Consider the following 21362-nt stretch of genomic DNA (forward strand, 5'->3'; position numbering starts at 1 on the left):
CCCCCCCTCTCTCTCTCTCACACACACACACACACACACACACAGCTCTCTCTCCCTCAGGGCCCAGTCCTGAAGCGTGCTTTGGACTTTTCCCTTCCATAAACATGCCTTGTAAGAATGTAAACATGTCATCCTCCATACAGCGCCAGTTCAGCAGCTGCACCACCACCACCAGAGGCCTGGAGTGGGCCCTGCAGCCTGGAGGCTCTAAATGGCCTCCAGCGCTAACACTAACATTAGCGCTCTATAAGCACACACACACACACACACACACACACACACACACACATCACTCATATCAGAGGTGACCAGGAGACTACACAGTCCAGTCAGTATTGGAAAACAACAGCGTGATGATGATGAGGCAACGTGGCCGCACTCCAAGCAAGAAGGTTGTTTGGTATGTAAATCTGACTAACAGAGTTTCCTCAATTGCATTAGCTGGGACTTAACTAACCTTATAAGGACATGACAACACAGTGATAGCCATGTGATTCATCAGAGCCAAATAGAAAAAAAAAATCTACTCTGCCCACGCTTAGATTAAGAATTATTTATGAACTGTTGACACCGGAGGTGGACATCCCAGTTTAAGAAAGTACAAGTCTTAACACATTATTTGTTCCAACCCATCAAAAATCGTTTGCACAATTCTTCTAAACAAATGAGCACAATTCTTCAGTCAAGTAGATCACCTGATTAGTGATGTCACCTGTGTGGGATGTCCACCTCTGATGGACAGATAGACTGAATGAAGAGGTAATGAGTGAATGCAGGGGTATACATTAATGTAGAGGGACATTGGTCCTGAGCAACGCAGTGGATTGTGGGTACTCACATGACACCGTTGCCTTTGGGCAGGCCCATGGAGTTGACTGACGGGCTGGTGGGCGTGGCGGGCAGGACGGACACCAGGAAGTTGGCGGGTGAGTTGGGGGTGGAGGTGAAGGGGGAGGACCGGTCAGAGAGCGTGGGGCTGGCGGAGACGGGCGGAGGAGGTGGCGGCGGTGGCGGGGGGAAGTCTGACGCGGGCGACGTCACGCTGCTGCTGCCGGCGCTGCTCAGGAAGGGCGGAGGTGGCGGGGGGAAGGAGGGAGAGCTGGGAGACTCCGCACTGCCCGCTTTGGCCAGGCCTGGCGCCGGCGGCTGATAGGGGGGCAGCGGGATGCGGCCGAAGGGCTTGTGGGAGCTGGGCGGCGAGAGTGGCGAAGGCAGGCTGGAGCCTGAGGAGTTGGAGGACTGCGTGGCGTAGCCCCCCATCGGACCCCCGCCGCCCCCACCACCACCGCTGCTACTGCCCCCAGGGCTCTGGGCGGCGATGAACTGCTTGGGCCGGGCGTAGTTGAACGTGCTGGTCTGCATGGCGCTGACCTCCAGCTCCTGGAAGGAGGGAGGAGGAGGAAGAGGTGGAGACGGAGGCGGGCCTTCCTGTTGCTGCTGCGGCTCCAGAGGCGGAGGTGGGACTTCCTGTTCCACCTGCTGCTGCCAAATGGCTGCTTCCTGCTGCTCCAATAAGATCTGGTCACGAAGCTGCTTCAGCTGCTCTGCGTTTCTGTAAGGACAAGAGGTGACAACAAACAAAGAGACAGAAACTGATTAAGACCCTGCTAATTAACTGTAGCAAAAGTTACAAAAAATAACTATAGTTTTTTGTCAAAACTGCCATTTTTGTGTGTCAAACCTGCAGTTGATGAGTAATTCACTGCAGTTCAAATGCAGCAATGCAGTATTTTGGACATAAAACTGCATTACTGTATACTGCATTGTTGTCCCATAATCGCAGTTATTTCTTGTATGGGTATGACACAGACTACTAAACACACACTGGCATTTATCATTTTGAATTCACATGGCCAGTGATTGACAGGTGTATCATCTCACCCTTTGTTGGATCATTTTCTTCTTTCTAACTGCACACAAAGCCTCATCCATTATGAACATGCCAGACCCTCAAGTACATCTCCAAATTCCTCTCCTCTTTCTAATTATGTGACATCAGAAAGAGAAAAATATGTCACTGAGTCATGACGTGAGTAGCCATCAGCCCTTAGTAGTCGTGGAAACGAAGCCACAAAACAGCCGGGTGTCTGATGCAGATACACACACACACACACCACAAACACACAGCCCACACTCCAGCCCCCAACAGGGTCGTCTCTTCCCGCAAGGCTGCAATCAGCACATACCTCGCCTGCCCCGCTAACGCGCCACATCCTGCGGCAGGCCGAGCGCCCTGCCACTGCAGACGGCAGATAACACCAGCACCAAGACAGCCAGACAGCCAGGGGGGGAGAGAGAGGGGCCGAATGGGACGCCGCGTAAACATGTCCAGGAAACATGCTGTTGCTACTCCTCCCGCCCCTACCTCACCCCAATACACGCACACACACACACACACACACACAAACACTGGTGAGAGGTCCCATGGAGTTAGTGCCTTATTTGGGTTTGGGATGCTGAGCGTTGGCCCCGGCGAGGTTCCTGGAGAGAGTTGCCGTGACATTGGCCGAGGCGTGCCGAGTGTGTTATTTGCGAGCGTGTCAGCGGGAGTGGGAGCCACACGCACCCTGGGATGACCTCAGCGGTGGCTGGCCAGTGGGCCTCTTGCAGCGGCTAAGCCAGGGTCCCTCTGCCCTCTCCCTGCTAAAGGGGGGGTGGAGGGTTGTTTATCTGCCAGAGGGGCATTGTCATCACAGAAACTATGGCACGTGTGCCTGTATTTGTGTGTGTGTGTGTGTGTGTGTGTGTGTGTGTGTGTGTGTGTGTGTGTGTGAGCCACTCTGACACACTGAGTTTTATCAGTTATGTGTGTGTGTTTTCTGTATCCAAGTGCTTGTCTATCAGTGTGTTTGTGTGTGTGTGTGTCTGTATCCAAGTGCTTGTTTATCTGTGTGTGTGTTTGTGTGTGCGAGAGAGAGAGTGTGTGTGTATGTGTAAAAGACAAGTGCTTGTCTATTTGTGTGTGTGTGTGTGTGTGTGTCTGTATCCAAGTGTTTGTCTATCTGTGTGTGTGTGTGTGTGTGTGTGTGTGTGTGTGTGTGTCTGTGTGTCTGTGTGTCTGTATCCAAGTATTTGTCTATCTCTGTGTGTGTGTGTGTGTGTGTGTGTGTGTGTGTGTGTGTGTGTGTGTGTGCGTGTGTGAGTCTGTATCCAAGTGCTTGTCTTTCTATGTGTGTGTGTGTGTGTGTCCGTGTGAATGTGTGTGTCAGCCTGGCCCGACACTGCCTCAGGAGAGGAAATAGTTGCGGTAGCTGCAGAGGGCGGGCGGGTGGAAGAGGCACTGATACGCTATCAGGTGTGCCCCACAAAGCGTGTTAAAAGCCTCGCGCTGTCAACATCACGTCAAAGAACCAAAAAAAAGAGGCCCAGACAAGCGTCCAAGAGGAAGGGAGAGAAAGAGTGAGAGAAAGAGTGAAAGAGAGAGAATTCAGTGTTTCCACCCAAGCCCACATCCCCTCTGCACGCCTGGGAGAGAGAGAGAGAGAGAGAGAGAGAGAGAGAGAGAGAGCGAGAGAGAGAGAGAGAGAGAGAGAGAGAGAGAGAGAGAGAGAGAGAGAGAGAGAGAGAGAGAGAGGGAGGTGGATGGGTGGGTGGGTGAATAGGTGGTTGGTTTGTTGAATGCACGGGTGGAGATACTTGGCAGTGCACTGACCCCCAACGCGACAGCTTTCACATGGACAGCGTCAGGCTCTGCTGGGGTTGGTGGCTGGCTCTGGGCTCTCGGCTCGAGTGGAGGCTGCATTCACTTCTCGTGACGCGGACAGACACGCCAGACCACCAGGGTGACCGCAGGTTAAAGCCCCAGCGTGCTAAAGGCCCACTCATGATGGATGAGGTCCTTGCTGATGAAACAGTGGGGCACAAAGCCTTAACCTCTTAACTCTAAACAGCCCTTCCAACCCTCCCGTCTGGCTAAAGTTAGGACGATCTGATTTTAACCAGCCAGCCATTATGAACACAAGCACACTGTTGTAAAAAAGTCCAAAAAGCAACCCAAAAAAAAAGGAGCTGAAGATAACATAATTGGAGTTGCAGTCATGACAAGAAATGGTAATTAAATTTCGGGAATGTCCCGGCGGTTTCGGGGCCAAGTCAGTTTCTCACCGCGCCGACCATAAACCACGGTAACCGATGGTAACCGTGTCCGTAAATGCGATAGGAGGAAAAGCTCACTGGGGTGGAGTTCCTTTCCTCACAGGCTCGTTAATCACTTCCTATTAAAAGAACAGAATTACACAACTCAGCACTTTCAGTCCAGGAGGTCCTTGTCTCTCTCTCTCTCGCTCTCTCTCTCTCTCTCTCTCCCTCTCCCTCTCTCTCTATCTCTCTCTCTCTCTCTCTCTCTCTCTCTCTCTCTATCTCTCTCTCTCTCTCGCTCTCTCTGGAGCCCCAACGGGACGCCATGGACAGCAGTTTCCAATAGGGCCCCTTGATTCAGCTTTTCACAGTGGTGACTGAAACTGCATAGCTTGCCGGTGAGTATCCACACTGTTAAGTGTGTGTAGCTGATTGTGCTGAGTGTGTGTGCAGTGCGTGGGTGGACGCTGGTGATGAAGTATTGTGTTTTGTCACCGAGCGATGGCCGACGGCCCGAGGTCCTTCTCCTCCCCCGGGTGGGTGTGCGTGTGAGTTTGAGTGTGAGCGAGTGACTCCTGCCGAGATCACGTCCGCATGGGGAGGAACCGTAAAAATGACATTATGCTGTTGAGGCAATGTGTGTGCAGAGAAGAGAGAAAGAGTGTGTGTGTGTGTGTGTTTGTGAGTGTGTGTGAGAGGGTGTGTGTGTGTTTCTGAGTGCTAGCATGACTTTGAGTGCATGAGAAACTAGATCTCTCTTTCACATCTCTCTCCCCATACCACCCCCACCCCCCTCTCCCCCTCCTCTGGTCAGGCTGAAATTTATGAAGTAAATGTTCCAGTCTTGTGTATGCACAGAATTCTAATCCCATCCCCTCCGCCCCCAAACCCCCTGTCTGGTCAGCTCAAGTATTAGAGGACAGCTTTTATGCGTGCCACAGGGCTCATAAATTGCATTGAGGAACTTCAGGATTTTAAGGCTTGCAAAAATAAAATTCCAGAGAGCTATCTTTCCAGACAAGGAGAGATTGTGGAAGTTGTGGAGCCTATGGGAATGTTCTGAGGCAGGTGTAATACCCCCCCCCCCCCCCGTGAGGGATTGTTCAACAATCCCTCACAGCCATTGTGTGTTCCTTCATCTGAACCTTGGGTCAAGAGATGCAGAAGTGTGGGAAAGAGATGCTTGCTTTTCATCTCAACACCGTACTATGATGCATGAGGTAATTCATTGGTATTGACACGTTCGAATGGCGTCAGCATTGCAGCCTACAGGCTTCTCACACACACACATACCCACCCACACACACGTATGCATGCACGCACACACACGCACGCACGCACGCACCCACGCACGCACGCACGCATGCACGTACGCACGCACGCCAGACGCACGCCATGTCAGACTTAAAACATGATCATAGGAAGGCAATAAGACATGAGAAAAAAACAAGGGCCTGCAAAGGTGTGTGCTGCATCTGTTCCGTCAGGTTCTCTCATCGGTTCTCGACGCCTTCTCACTGTATTGGAGGAGGCAGCATGGACAGCCTGCAGGCTTTTTTGTCAGGAGGAGAGGAAAGCGAGAGAGAGAGAGAGAGAGACAGAGAAAGAGAGAGAGAGGAGGGGGAGGGAAAGAGAGAGAGAAAGAGGGAAAGAGAGAGGAAAAAAGGGAGAGAGAGGGAACGAGAGAAAGAGAGAGAGGGAGGGAGGGAGAGAATTGGATAGATAGAGAGAAGGAGGGAGGGGGGAAGGAAGGGTGGAGAGAGAAAGAGAAATAGAGATTGAAAAAGACAGAAAAAGAGAGCACCCTGTGAGGGGCCGCGGAGGGAAACGCCTGCTGGCCCTGTCAGTGGGACTCCACTCGTAGTCAGCTCCGACCTAATTGTCTCCAGATGCTGACTAATGAGACCATTTTTTCTCTCTCTATTCCTCTCTCCTTCTCTCTCTCTCTCTCTCTCTCTCTGTCACTCTCTTTCTCTCTCTCTCACTTTCAGTTTTAAAATTGGACCAAGGGGAAACCCTTGCAGTCCCCCTTCCAGTATATGACACCACTGATAAGGCATGAAAGTTCCCAGTGGACAGAAAAATCTCCCCCCTTATCAGGACTGTACTGGACATAGTTCTCTCTGCCACGTGCACTCTTAAAGAAATAGAACTAGAAATAGAATGACCCAGAGTGGTTTCAACCGGCCAGAGGCACTTTCTGTAAGGTGATTCAATAAGTTCATTACAGGAAGCTTAGAAAACCAGGAACCATTTGGAAAGATGTCACATCATGTCTACTGCACTGCCCTTTTCTAGAAGCTTCTTTGTTCATTGAGGCTCCTTCGCTTCTCTTTGCCCCTTCTCTTTCATTATTCCTGCTATGTCCGACATGCGAGTATGCACCAAAAGCCAACTTTTACAGGAATAGTTTGGCAGCCGTTGAAAGCGCAGCGGAGTCAGCCTTCCGTGGCACTTTCTTTCCTTTTTTGGCTGTGCTCTCCTCGCAGCGAGGAGGCGAGGAAGCGAGTGCTGGTGGAGCCACTTTTACCAGGGGTGTACGGAGGAGCCGCGGGGGACTCTCTCTCTCTAACTCACACACTCTCTCTCTCTCTCCCCTCATCTCTCATTCCCTCTCTATCCTGTTGTTTCTCACTCTGTAAGTAGGGAGAGACAGAGACAAAGAGAGAGAGAGAAACAACAGGATAGAGAGGGAATGAGAGATGGAGGGAGAGAGCGAGAGAGTGTGTGAGTTAGAGAGAGAGAGTCCCCCGCGGCTCCTAGGGTGTGCGCTGGAGCTGCAGGACACTGACTCTATTCTATTTTATCTCTCTCTCTCTCTCTCACACCTCTCACTACCTCTCTGTCTTACTCTCTGTCTCTTCTTCTGTCCCTCCCCTCTCTGATATCCCTCTCTCTGTCTCTCCTTGCACACCCGGTCACTCCCTCTGTCACCCTCTCTCTTTCTCCCTCTCTCTTTCCCACTCATTCTCCCTCTCTCTTTCTCTCTATTCTCTCTGCCTCCTCCTGTCTGTACCTCATTTACTGCTCGTGCATGTTGCCCCCTAAAACATTTCACCCCTCAGCCTGTCTCCTTAGCCCCCCCCCCCTCCTCTCCTGCTAATAACATCCCCCCCTGCCCCCTGCCCCCCCATCTCCTTTTTAATAACCCACCTTAATGACTTCCAGCCCGTGCAGAATATTGCACTGTAATATCGCACAGTGCCCCGCTTTCTAAAAATAACCCCGACCGTTTCCCTCCACTTCATCTCCTCGGCCCCAGGAATCTGTGGTTAGGGAGTGAGCGGGCGGGCGGGCAGTTGAGCGACTAGCGGGGGGCCGTACCAGACCTCGGCCGGCTGCCGTGCTGCGGGCGTGACATCATCACCTCACCGTATAAGGTGCTCTTTCTCTTTCGGGCTTCTCCAGGATCCAAACAAACAGCCCCATTCACCCACAAGGGACTGAGGCCGGTTTTTCCGTCTCTTAAAATAGATCCATTTCTCATTCAAGCTTAATGCAACAGCATCAGACCATCAGGCCATCAGAATCCCCCCACTGTTGTTCGATCGGGAGAGGGAGAGGAAGCAGCATTTCTCCTCTGGACAGTATGAAGGCTGGCCGCACTGACGGGGGTCAGCACTGATGAGTGTTCCACATGGCCTTGGCATGTCGAGGCCCTTCACACAGTCAGGGGCGTCGGACCCATTTAACGGCCTCACAGTGAGGGAGGTTAGACGGTGTCATGTCAAACTGTCTGCATGAGACACCTCCGGGCTTCACGAGCAATGGGGGAGCAAAGGCCACCCAACGTCTCTCCCTTCAAACTCTTTTCCCTTTTGTCTTCCCCTCTTTCCTTCTGTCTCTCTTCTTCTGCTTACCTCCATCTCTTTCCTTTTTTTCCTGCTTGTCATTGTTAATCGTCTCTGTGTCTCGTAATGCAGGCAGTACCAGCATATAAAAAGATTATTTATTATTCTTTTGTAGCGCATTTGCGCGAGCGAAGCTGAAAGTAGGGGGAGAGACAAGCTGTAAGACAGAGACTTGGCCCAAGTAAATATTTGAGTCTTAAATCTGTCCGCGCCGAGTGTTACTGGTATTTGGTTGGAAGACGGGGTCAATCTCTAATCCCGATGTTGACACACAAGTAACAGCTTCGGTGACAAGAGCAAATATGCTCTGTGCTGTGTACAACCGTGCAGAGCGCAAACACATACATCTGTGTGAAAACCTTGCATATGGAAAGGTCACAAAAGTCTGAGATGTGTCACAACAAGCACACAAAATACATACATACGCACAAACACACACACACACACACATTCAAACTTGTCAGGTTCAAGTGGAGTAGGGCATTAGGTGAAAGTTTTGGGAACAGCTAATCGGTTCAGCAGATTATGGAAATTGCTGAAAAGCTCTCTTATTCCTTTCTTCTCTTGCTCTCTTTCTTCTCTCTCTCTCTGTCTCTCTCTCTCTCTCTTTTCCTCCTCCTCCTCTTTTTCCTCCTCAAGCCTGTGGTGTACTGAGGCCAAGCTGGAGAGTGCAGGCTTGCTGTCTCCATGCCAACGGCGCAGTGTTGTTCTCCTGAGTGCAGCGCCAACTGGCCCACAGAGTTTGAGAGTCTTCGAGTTTCAGCCAGAGAGAAAGAAAGAAAAAAAAACACACTTCCCCAGCCTTGTCCCATTCCAAACTGTACACTTCCACATCAGCAACATATCCCCTCTTTTATTTTTTTTCCTTTCTCCCCCTCTTCCTCTCCTGGACTGCGTTTCATTTTCTGCTCTCATGAATCCTTTTTCTTCATGTTCTCCTGCTTTCTCCCCTTTTCAGACTCCCCTTTTCCGACATGAATACGGAACAGACATGGAAAAAATGCAGTAGAAAGTTTTTTTCTTCACTTGAATTTGAACTTGTAGATCATTTGTAGTCCTTTCACTCTCTCAACACACACTCTCAAGCAAATATACAAACACACACAAATCATGTTCTTTCTCTCTCTTTCTCTCTCTCTCTCTCTCTCTCTCTCTCTCTCTCTCACACACACACACACACACACACACACACACACACAGGGAACCAAATCCATCCCTCAACACCACCCTCATTTTGATGTAGTGCTGACTGACATGTTGCTTGCCACTCTTACAACCATCAGTTTTTCATCTTGAAGAGGTCAGTGCCCCTCCCCAGACAGGGTCACGTCGTCAATCAAAAGCAGACCTTCATGTTACACCGAGCCTCTCCAGCCAATCAATCGTTCCCCCTTCGACCCCATAACCCAATCCTGATTGGTTAATAAGCTCATCATTCACTCCTGATTGGAGGAGCAGTGGAGCATAGCTGATTGCGGTGCTGTCTCGGTGCATGACAGGATTACTAGCGTGGCTGAACTTGAGGAGGCCAGGATCATCTCTGGAGAGCTGCACAGACGATGCCTAGAGTAGAGCTCAACTCAGGAAGACACTTCGTAGGGCCAGACTGAACACAATAAAGCCACAGACTTTTTCCTCTTCTCTCTCTCTCTCTCTCTCTCTCTCTCTTTCTTTTCCTCTCTCATTCTCTCTGTCTCTTTTTCTTCCTCTCTCTCTCTCTCCCACTTTCTGCCTGCCTGTCTGCTACATGAAGAACTTTGATCACGCACTCTTTAATCAGAGACCTCTTTAATCAACACTTCTCTAGTGCTGATGTTTACACTCTGTCCTGTTTTGGGGGCAGCAATGCAGATGTCTTTTTCTGGGAACAGACAGGCGTGGATAGCAATTGAGGCTGCTTGGAAACGAAGCAAATTGTTTCCCTAAAGAACTCCTGTAGAAAAAAACAACAACAAACGAAACGTTGTATATGGCAGTCATCCGATTGGCCCCTGTAAGCAGAGTGCTTTAATGGGATTCCACCAGCTCAAAACAGGAAATCGCCGCAGCAGGACAGGAAGTTGTTGAGCACAAATGGACAGCAATTATATTGTCCTTCTGTAAACAGTAATGGCAGAACTGTGTGTCTGTCTGTGTGTGCGTGTGTGTGTCTGTGTGTGTGTGTGTGTGTGTGTGTGTGTGTGTATCTGTGTGTCTGTAAGCATGTGTGTTCAGGCACCATGTTCGCATTGTTGTATGACAATAAAAAGTAATTGGTAAGAGGGCAATGTGATGACTAGCTCTCACATGACACAGGATGGCTCTGCTCAAGCAAGAGGAGTGTCTGGCTTGACACTGTAGACACCGAAATAGAGAACCCAGACAAACAAACACACAAAAGTGTGTGCAAATTTGTTATGGATGTTTGTGTTCGATAAGCATCAGTGTCTCCATCAGAAATGTGCTTTTCGTGTGTGTGTGTGTGTGAGAGAGAGAGAAAGAGAGAGAGAGACAGAGAGAGAGAGAGAGAGAGAGAGAGAGAGATGGAATACAGGCCTGTCAAACATGACTGACTTATTTTCAAGCGACCGAACGGAACTCCTGGCGCCACATGTCCAAAACAAACAAACAAAACTGCTCTGCGCTACCGTGGCAACATGATGTTGCTTGGCGCCATGACAGCGTACCAAACTGGAAGAGAAAGGTGGTGCGATGAGGCCCAGAGGGAAGCATGCAAGGCAACCACTACCGCACAGTGATGCCACGCACACACACACTCAAACACACACACACACACACACACCACACACAGAGAGTGAGGTGAACAACCTGAAGGTACTTGATGGTGTCCTGTGCTACGATTGAGTTGCACAAGCTTCATGCTTCATTCCCCTGCGTTCAATAACTATCACGCCCATGATGACATCATCATTACATCACCCTGCCACCAGCTCAAGCGAGTAGACAAGTAATCTAGATCAGAGAGATAAATTCTTCAAACTGACAAATCCTCACAAGACAATTACTAATTTTCTGTTGAGTCCATCCTAACGGTCTGAGGATGCTATTTGTGTAGCCATTCAAAGGAAGTAGATTCATTCACACACACAGACACACACACAGACACACACACACACACACACACACACACACACACACACACACACACACACACACACACACACACACATTTTTCTCTTTCCTTTTTTCTCTATCCCCCTCTCTCTCCCTCTCTGGGCTAGACTCAGTGTCTGCCCAGCCCAGCAGAATGGGCCCATATTTTGCAGAAAAGCAGCAGTCTGTATCTGATCCTTCCATTATGCCATTCTGTAATAGCAGAGCTGTCAATCAAACCAAGCCCAAGAAGAGCACACACTCTCCCTCCCTCTCTTGCACACGCACATTCTTACACATGCACACACACATATATACACACCCACACGTACACCCTTTGCACACAAATATGGGCACTTACAAACACACACTCACATACAGTACACACACAAAAACACAAACACACTCACACACAATGTTTGCAAAACTCAAATCCTTATCGCAGCCTTATCAATCCAGGAGCCCAGTCACACCTGTGAAATAAACACCTCAGATCGAGATAGCAACACCATCAGCATCCTGCTATCGTGCCAATCGCCCGAACGTTCCTACCTGTGCCACCATACCATACCCCCCCCCCCCCCCCCCCTCTGGGCAGGGCTGGTCAGGTTGCCAGGCAGGGAGCGAGGAAGAAAGTGACTCTCAGGGCTGCAGTTCTGTGGCTGTAGCTGTAGCTCTATAGCTGCCCTGTCCCCCCCCAGTCATTTAAAAAGGAATATTTGACCCACATCTGCTCTCGGCACACGGGCTCACGCCCAAACCAAACTGCTCATATGAGCTCTGGCACGCTGGACTCCCCAAGCCAGAGAGAGCCCAGACCAAGGCCAAGTTTCCATAAAGATGTCAGGAGAAAGCATACTCTCAATGCTCTCTCTTTCTTTCTTTTTCTTTTTCTTTCACTCTCTCGCTTGCTCTGCACTCTCTTTTTCTTTCTTTTCTCGGTCTTTCTCTCGTTCATTCTCTCTCACTGGCTGACCATCTCCGAGTCACTCAGTCTTATTTCTCCTTGTGCTTTGTCTAGCTTTCTCTCTCCTGTTCTCCCCCTCTTTCTACCTTTACCCCAAATCATATTCTTTCACTCTTTCTTCACCCCTACCTCCCCCATCCCTCTATCTCTCTCCCTCTCTCTCTCTCTCTCTTTCTCCCTCTCTCCGTGCCCCACCCCCCTTCTCTCTGTTTCAGTCTAATTGCACACACACCACATAAAACAGAACCAGACTGTTTTCTTTTCTCCCTCTGTAAAAGCAGCACAGAGCGTGTGTCTCATACAAACCCAGACGCAGTTGCACTCTCTCCCTCTCTCCTACTCTCTCTCTCTCTCACTCTCTCTCTCTCTCTCTCTCTCTCTCTCTCTCTTTCGCACTCCATTCTCGACTCACTCACTCTTTCTTCCTCTGTCTGTCCGAATCCCACACTCACTCTCTCAGTCACTCGCAGGTCAGTTCATCAGTAGCTCACCCATCCTACACGGCTTTCTTTCTTCAGTCCTGCTACCCCGTTTTTTGGTCACACACTCAAACATATAAACTCTGTCTCTCTCTTGCGTGCTCACACACACACACACACACACACACACACACACACACACACACACACACACACACACACACACACACACACAGACACAGACACACACACACACACACACACACACACACACACACACACACGTTTTTCTTTGTCTGCTGCTCTCCATTTTGCTGTACTTTGTGCCTCCTTTACTTTTCTAGATAACTCCATTCACCACACAAGGGCATGAATAGGAAACCTAATGTGCCAAAGGACAGAAGAAGAAAGAAAGTAATGAATCTATCTATCTATCTATCTTTCTCTCTCTGTCTCCCTCTGTCTCTCTCTCTTACCCCCTCCCCTCCCCTATTCTTTCTCTCCGGTGGGAGGAGGAGTGAGCGAGGGGATGGCAGGAATGTGAGTTGTGCTTAAGACATTCTTCACTGAATGGAAGAAGGGAAGACATTGAAATCAAATGGGATTAGCAGCGCAAGTGGAGCAGAGGAGGAGGTAAAGAAAGAGGAGAGAGAGAGAGAGACAGGAGGAGGAGGAAGAGGAGGAGGTGGGGAGTTCAGGAAGCAAGAGAGAGAAAGAGAGAGGACAGTCTTGAACAAGGACAACACAGTCCGCACCGAGTGAAAAGGCAACAAAAGTGCTCATTAAAAAGCTACAAAACTCCTCTAAAAATGTTAGTGGAGACGTTGAGCTACTCAAAGGTATGCAGTGAACTGCATCAGAGAAGGACGTAAACAGTCCTCTCCCTCAGTTTAAGAGAAAAAAACCTGGCTCAGGCATACTTCATATATTTCAGACATCGAAAAAAACCGACTCCCGGCACAGGATCAGGTGACAACAATGTAAGAAACCCACTTCTGTCTCAGGTTCATGGTTTCTATGGCCCTTTCACTGTTCAAAGGGCACTATCCACAAATTCTAACACTGAAAAGGTTACAAAGTACAATGCCAGTTTGGTTATCATGATTGACACCTGGCATAGAAAAACAGGTCACTCTCTCACACACACACACACGCAGACACACACACACACACACACACACACACACACAACCTTTAAGTAATTCTCCATGCGACAGCCCTGAACAGCAGCAGATATTGCAGCAGTTCAGACTGCCTGCCTGCCTGGCTGTGTGTCTGTGGAACTGTTTACTGTAACACTAAACTCAGGCCACAGTGAATGAATGGACCGTTTCCTCCAGTTCCCCTGTTCACCGCACTCAAACTCAAACATATGCTTTAGAGATTAAGCAGCCGGCAAATCATACAAAGCACACACAAGCCCTCTCAGACTTCTCTACTTCTCTCCTCACTCCTTCTCTCATTCTCCATCTCTCTTTCTCTCTCTCTCTCTTTCTCTCTCTCTCTTCTGTATTTCTCTTATACAGTAGATTTCCCTCACACAAAGACAGTCAAACTGATAGTAACATATGGTACAATCACACTATAAACTGTTCAGTAAGTCAAGGCAAAAGCACCTTAATGAAGTTAAGGATGAACAATGACAAGTAAATAGACAAACAGATGTGCAGTTCATTTTTGGAAGACAGCAGTTACTTTTCAAAGTGGTCCCCCATTATCCACACAGAGCAATTGACACATACAAATTATTGTTATTAACTCTGTCTTTAAATGCCTACTTAAGACAACTCCTTGCTCTATCACCTATCCTTCCCAATACAGTTTAGGTTTCTAATAATCATTTACAACTTGTTTTCTCCTCTTTCTGTTAGGTTCCCATGACATGCTTATCTTAAGTCATAAACAAGAGACAACTTTTCTTTATAAAAAATGAGAGTTGTTTTGTACCTTCAGCTCTGCTCAGACGAATCCTCCTGCGGCTGACTATTTCCCTCCTGTAGAGAGTGTGTGTGAGAAAGAGAAAGTGTGTGTGTGTATGTGTGTGTGTGAGGACTAAGCTCTTTGCCGGTCTGCCGGCTTGAAGCTCTGATATATACGACTGCGCTCAGCCAGACGGTGACAGACTGGGCTTCTCTCTGCCTCCTGCGTGAGTCAGACTGAGCCTGTCTGAGAGATTGCCTTTCACAATAAAAGTCCCTGGAGCAGCTGAATCTCATCAGCACGCTCTTTCAAAAGAAAAGTCCACCCATTGTTTCTGTCTGTGCTGAGGCTTGTGATCATGGTCTAAGGAAGTTTGAACAACTGCCCAGATGGAGGGAGGAACAACAGGGTAGGGGGGAGAGTGTTGCTCTGTGTGTGTGTGTGTGTGTGTGTGTGTGTGTGTGTGTGTGTGTGTGTGTGTGTGTGTGTGTGTGTGTGAGAGAGAGAGAGAGAGAGAGAAAGACAGAAAGAGAGTGAGAGTAAGAGAAAGAGAGAGAGAGAGAGAGAGAGAGAAAGAGAGAGAGAGAGGGAGGAGAGATAGAGAGGCAGTGTGTGTTTGAGAGAAAGAGAGAAAGATTTGGCTCTGAAATGTTTTTCACTATTAAAACAAACCAACGCCTGTGAGTCTAATCTACCAAGTCTGCCTTCTCTCTCCATGTGCAAGTCACAATAAAGAGCAGCAAAGTGAGACAGGTCTTCTGTCTCACTCACTATGACTTCATCACACATACTGGGATCTGCATACACTACTGAGACCATCAAGCCCCTGAAACAGAGCTAAAAACACATCACACATCAGCACAACACAACACAGCACATGCTGACCATTTCCCCAATGGAAACTCCAACACCGGGTCCGACTTAACACCACTGATTGGAAAAAACCACCCACCCAGCTGTCCGGATCCTCACCCCGGTGTGTTCCGTGATGGAAGCGCACACCTAGGCTTAGCGGACATCACGGCGCTGTGGAGCCACCGAGCACCTGGACTCTCCTGGCAATTTAGAGCCCCATACGGTAAATGCTGCAAACATTCCTCTGCCCTGACCTCCCTTTGCTCTCTTCCTTTCTCTCTCTCTCTGTGTCTCTCTCTATCCTTCTGCCTCCCCCCCCCCCCCCCCCCTCTCTCTCTCTCTCTCTCTCTCTCTCTCTCTCTCCCTCTCTCTCCTTGATTCCGGCGGATAGGTTTTCCGTAAATAAAACTCCAGGGGAGGGATTTTTACACACAACGCTTCGGTGGTGTGACGTGAGTCAACCATGCATTTTTCATTGCTGTTCAGGTGTGCAATGGCTAAATTTAGAGAGGAGAGGAGATGAGAGGAGAGGGGAGGAGAGTGCAATGATGACCTCTAGACCTCCCCATTTTCTCTCTACCCTCTCATTTCTCTCTCTCTCTCTTTTTTTTCCCTGTGTGTGTGTGTGGGGGGGGGTATGTGCATGTGTGCACATACTCACTCTCTCTCTCTCTCCCTCTCTCTCCTTTCCTACAGTAGCTCTTACTTACCAGCAAACTGGTACATGAGTCCATTTGGGGTCAAGTGATGTGTTAGGGAAACATAGGAGACTGGTCATATGCCACTTACTGTATATGCCCCAATTTGATGTTTAACCCTTAAAGGAGTACCGTCACACCGGTGTGACGGGAATGTTGGGAAATGAACGTTCTAAAGAATATCTGGGTTCATTGAATTCAACATAGAATTTTAGAACCTTCAATTGTTGCGGAACTTAGAATGTTCAAAAACCTACACCTTTAAGGGTTAATGTTTTTCAAGGCAAGTTTGTAAAGGCTAAGCCTCTTTCCCTCATCTCTCTGCCTCTGTGTCTTGTAGCATTCTGACTCACTGATGAGGGGGAGAAGGGCAGAGCTGTGTGTGTGTGTGTGTGTGTGTGTGTGTGTGTGTGTGTGTGTGTGTGTGTGTGTGTGTGTGTGTGTGTGTGTGTGTGTGATGGGTAAGTCTCCTGCGTGTTTAGCTATGACAGTCGTGTCAGGATTGCTGTGTGCTGCCGTCACTCACTGATCACACTGGGGTTACGACCTGCCCGCCATTCAAAGATGTTGCTGACCGACTCCATCCCGAAATAATGCAATTCCCAGGAGTGTATCTCTGTGTGGGTGGTTGTGTGTTTTGTGTTTGTTTTTTCTCCCAGGACTCTCCCTAGGGTAGATCTGATCTCCCAAACAGAAGATCTGTCAAACCTTACAGTTTCCATGCTGTCAACCAGAAGAATACCATCAGCCCCCCACATTAACCTCTTTCTACCTCCAATATCCCTCTCTCTCTCTCTCTCTCTCTCTCTCTCTCTCTCTCTCTCTCTCTCTCTCTCTCTCTCTCTCATCACTCCCTCAGTTGTCACTTCCTCTTTTCTCTCTCCTCACACACTCACACACACTTCCCTCTTTCCTTCATTCCTTCATGTGGTTTGCCTTTACTCTCCTCTTCCTCTCTGTGTTTTCTGTTTTTGCTTCCGTTTTGCTTTTTTCATCTCTCTCTCTCTTTTCCTTCAAGCATTACTATCTCTTTTCAATCTCATTACTTTCTCTCTCCTCTCTCTCTCTCTGTTTCTCTCCTCTAGTCATATTCTCAGACGCAGTTCTTCTCTCTGTGGGCTTGTTCTGAGCTCTCTCCTCTCTTCCTTATTTGGAAACTTGCTCCATTCCTCACGGGTCACTCCGATCTCAGTGGCCAATCAGACGCCTCGCCACCAGTCTCCCAGCCAATCCAGCATCTCTACATTTCCTTTTAAGGACTGACCTATCTTTTTCATGACACTTAAGAAGATAACTTTCCCTCTTTCTCTCACGTCTTCCTCCTCACATGCTTTCACACTATACGTGCAAATCATCACAAATCTATTCATATGACCATTCCTCACACATATGCATGCACCCACTGCACCCACGTTCACACTTTCTTTCTCAGGTAAACACATGCACAGGTGTCCTGAACACACAAGCTACAGCAAAGCCAAGGTGTGCTGAGCATTCAAACAACCCTCTCATTTAGTTCTTAGAGGCTCCTTGTCTTCTTCGAGGAAACCTGCTCCCTATATACTGTAAAACTCAACACGCATGGGCAACTCTCTTTAACACACCCGACCCAGCCTCGCCTTTTGCTGCTCCGTCAGAAAAGGAAAAAAAAAAAGAAAAACAAATCTCTTACCACACACACGACGCCTCTACAAGAAAGTGATTGTTAATACACCATTAGAGACTTTACAAGCTACACCTCATAAACGCAGCCGCGCACTGCCGGGCGCAAGGGGTTGAGTCACTGAGTAGATATGCAACCGGAGATGGCTGAGGGATGGAGCCGCCGCCATGGACCGACCGAGGTCCTACCGTCTTTAGCGCACGCTCACACATACATAATCACACACACACACAATGTAACTCAGATATGGTTGTGACTTCAAGCTGCCTTCCCCTTTGAACATCACTGGGTCATAAGATGCATAGGCAGCATATGTGACGATATGCTTTCTGGGAAGCTCAGTGACAAAGCAAAGCCACAACAGACGGGCTCTGGGAGACCGCTCAGCTGCAGTCCCCGTGCTCCACAGACTACTGGCGCTGGCTGTTCACTTCACTTCATTCAGGGGATTGTGCAGCATGCGGCTGCTCAAGTAATGCTATTCTGAGCGTACAGAGACAAGGGTAGCGCTTGCGTGAGCACATCTAACCAATCAGTACAAACAGTGGGCACACGGTACGGCAGCACATGTTTGCAATTGGGACAAAGACAGCATCTCGGGCCTCTGCAGTGTGCAATTTAGTGAAAGCGTGTGTCTGTCTGGATGTGTGCGCGCGCGCGTGTGTGTGTGTGTGTGTGTGTGTGCGTGCGTGTGTGTGTGTTTACGGCGTTTGCATGGAAGTGTTTGGAGGGTGGTGGGCAGAAAAGCAGTGAGGGTTTACAGAATCGTAAGCAATTCGGTGGAGGGCGGCTGACAGTTTGTTTCCAGTTGTCTGCCATTCCCGTGGCGACCACCCCACAGAGGGTCAGAGTGGCGCGCAGCAGCGGCAATCGTTTAATCCAGTAGGAATTAGAGCTATGCGCTCCGGCATGGGCCTGGACATAGCAGAGCCCGTCAGCATGTACGACGGACCCCTTTAACAGCATTAGACACTTCCTCACACATAAACCATACCTGTCAACACTCCCGTTTTTCCCGGGTTTCTCCCGTATTTCAAGGTCATCTCCCAGCACCCTCCCGTTTTGTTATGCCTCCCAGAAAACTCCCGTAATTTGCATGGCCATCATTGATCCATTCAGGTTGCCAGATTGTGTATGAAATACACCCTACACATACTTAGTTGAAACTTAGTTTCAATTTCAACCGTTTTGTCATAGGCTAAAACCTGGCAACCCAAAACCCGAATAAGGAAGCCAAAACCCAAATAAGGAAGCGGGTGCCAACTGCGCAGCCTGAGTCTCGTCGTAAGCAAGCGGGCTAGCTGAATGGCCTACTCCAGAACTAGCTGTTGTGAAATTGTTGGGAATTTAATTGATTAACACATCACATAAACTGTTATTGAGTGTTGTTGATACACTGAACTTGTTCCCTCGGAACCAAATCTGACAGCAAGCAGCTTTGGAGTTTTGGAATTAGGCTGCAGGCAGGCAGCTGGTGGGTAACATAACTGGCATGCGTAAGGTAATGGTAAGGTAAAAGCAACGACCGAAATGCAGAGTTGAAACACGTGTATGAAACGTATTAAATATGCAAACACAGATCCGGTATAAACACTGACACCACCCCCCCCCCCCCCCGAAAAAAAATCTCCCGTTTTTGGAAAGCTAAATGTTGACAGGTATGACATAAACACGTATTCACTCACACACACACACACACACACACACACACACACACACACACACACTTACGCATACACAGAAACAGCCTGACTTACATAAACAGGTTCTCTGTGCTTTTTAAAGCCTGTGTGTTTTGGACGGTTACTACAGTACATACTTGTATACGGCTAAGTGATAGTAAATATTTGCATTCTTCATTATAATGATGCCTTGGGTGGATCAACATTTACATACTCAATTATTTCTTTATTTTTGTTTGGGTTCTCAGTCCCTGTGTGTTTCTATGTGAGTGTGTGTGGTGGTTAGTGAAGTCCCCCCTTCACTGTGAGGCGCTTTGGGTGTCTTGAAAAGCGCTATATAAATGCAGTGTGTGTGTGTGTGTGTGTGTGTGCTACAGTGACTGAGGACCTCTTAAATTCCATGCAGGTCCTGGCCCCTACTCTCAGTGCTTTGCTGGCAGCATTTTGTCCTCACAATACTGACCCCTGACCTCTGACCTCAGGAAGCTAATTGCCGTTCCCTGTCTGCGGTGTGGCCTTGACAGGGCCGACACCTTTCGCTTCCTGTCAGGACGTAGAACGTTCCAGAGCCTGAGAGCTTTGCGTCACTGTTAGACGGACATCACCCAGCTGGCTCATAAAATCAGGACTGGATTCTTACAAGCAATAGATTTCTAGCTCAGCAAAAACACTCAAATACAAACCAAAATAGTAACATAACATATTTTTTTCAGATATACACAGGAGAGATATTAAATTCCTAGTGTTACAGGTAGGTAACAGGTATTTCCCACAATGGCCAATCAACAACCAAGCCTATTTACCATTAAAAACAATATCACCAATGAAGCAACCTCTGTGGGCAAATAGAAATCACCAACAGAGCAGCCTTCCCTTCGTGAGCATTTCACTGGGCTTATCAAGCAGGCACCTTCCTTCATCTGTGTTTTGTTGAATTAGGGCCACGACACCTCCAGAAGGCTCAACAGTGGTGTCTGGCGTACCAGACCCACCCCCTCCACACTGATGGGTTCCCTACCAACAAATACCAACAAATTCTGCGGTCATCCCTTTTTTCGATGCTGTGGCTGTTTATGATCCGATTAGCTAAAGCCAGACCAACCGCAAGCCCTTGATGCGGGCACTCACAAATACCAACAAATTCTTCAGTGAGTCCTCTTCGTTGCTGTGGCCGATAAACTAGTAGCATGACAATTAACAGTAACTCACAATGATTTTCTAGCTAACCAGAAACATTGTACTATACAAGTACAAGATGAAATCTTTACTACTGAGAGATTTTTAACTCACCAAAAGCACTCAAAGTAAGACCCAAAAGACACATAGAAAGACCCACATTTCACTACCAGTGAATTTCTCTAGTTTTACACAGCACCAAATCTTTACTTCCAACAGAATTCAATTTCACTAATGTGCTCCCACAAAAATGCAGAACCACATTTCCACTTGGCAATAGATTTCTAGCTTACCAAACACAATCCAAGTATCGACTATATGTCATGCTCAAACACTGTGACAGCTGCTCTTCCCCTCTCTCTCTGTCTCTCTCTCTCTATCTCTTTCTTTCTCTCTCTCTCTCTCTGTCTGTCTCCTCTGTGAGTGAGTGATTGGAGTGAGTGGAACCCTCCGGAAGGAGAACAGCTGTCAGGCCGAGCCTCTCCCCCTGTAAGAGGCAGTGAGTGACACTGACTTGGCCTACTTCCCTGAAAGCCTTTCTTTTTTTTTTTTGGCGACAGAATCCCCTTGCTCGCAGGCACTTCCAGGAATGCGATTGTTGGCGATGAGCAGGCAACGTTGAGTCACACCCCGTCCCCCACCCCGATGCCATACGAGTCATTGTTGCTCGCGTCTGGTAGTAGTGCTCATGTTCAGAAATCTCTCTTTGCCAATCCTTACTCTTTAATGTCCTGAAAGAGAAGCAAACTCCTATCATTCTACAATCTAAATGGTCTATCCAAGACAAAACATTACTTCATTCCCTTTCATTCACTTCATTCATGTTTTAGTCCCACATTTTGTGTGTTGAGAATTTCACCAAAATACTGAACCACTCAACCCCCCCAACCCCAGCCTGCTCCACATGTCTTTTCAGACTTGCTTGAATTTTTACAAGAAAACATTATCCTGTCTTGAAGAG

The 21362-nt window shown here is 48.4% G+C and overlaps 1 protein-coding gene across 7 annotated transcripts in view; it reads right to left on the reverse strand.

Annotated features, from left to right (window-relative positions):
- The window catches only part of palld (palladin, cytoskeletal associated protein), a 95514-nt gene that overhangs the window by 17518 nt on the left and 56634 nt on the right, over positions 1-21362 (reverse strand). For 6 of the 7 annotated variants that reach the window (XM_042056319.1, XM_042056316.1, XM_042056317.1 and 3 more), the window contains one exon: positions 839-1552. In XM_042056319.1, coding sequence (XP_041912253.1) covers positions 839-1552 — 714 coding nt within the window. Of the gene's footprint in view, positions 1-838; positions 1553-14354; positions 14574-21362 lie in introns of those variants that run through there. The other variant, XM_042056322.1, reaches the window with a different exon arrangement.

Source organism: Alosa sapidissima, chromosome 12 (genome assembly GCF_018492685.1).
Source record: "Alosa sapidissima isolate fAloSap1 chromosome 12, fAloSap1.pri, whole genome shotgun sequence".
NCBI classification, from domain to species: domain Eukaryota; kingdom Metazoa; phylum Chordata; class Actinopteri; order Clupeiformes; family Clupeidae; genus Alosa; species Alosa sapidissima.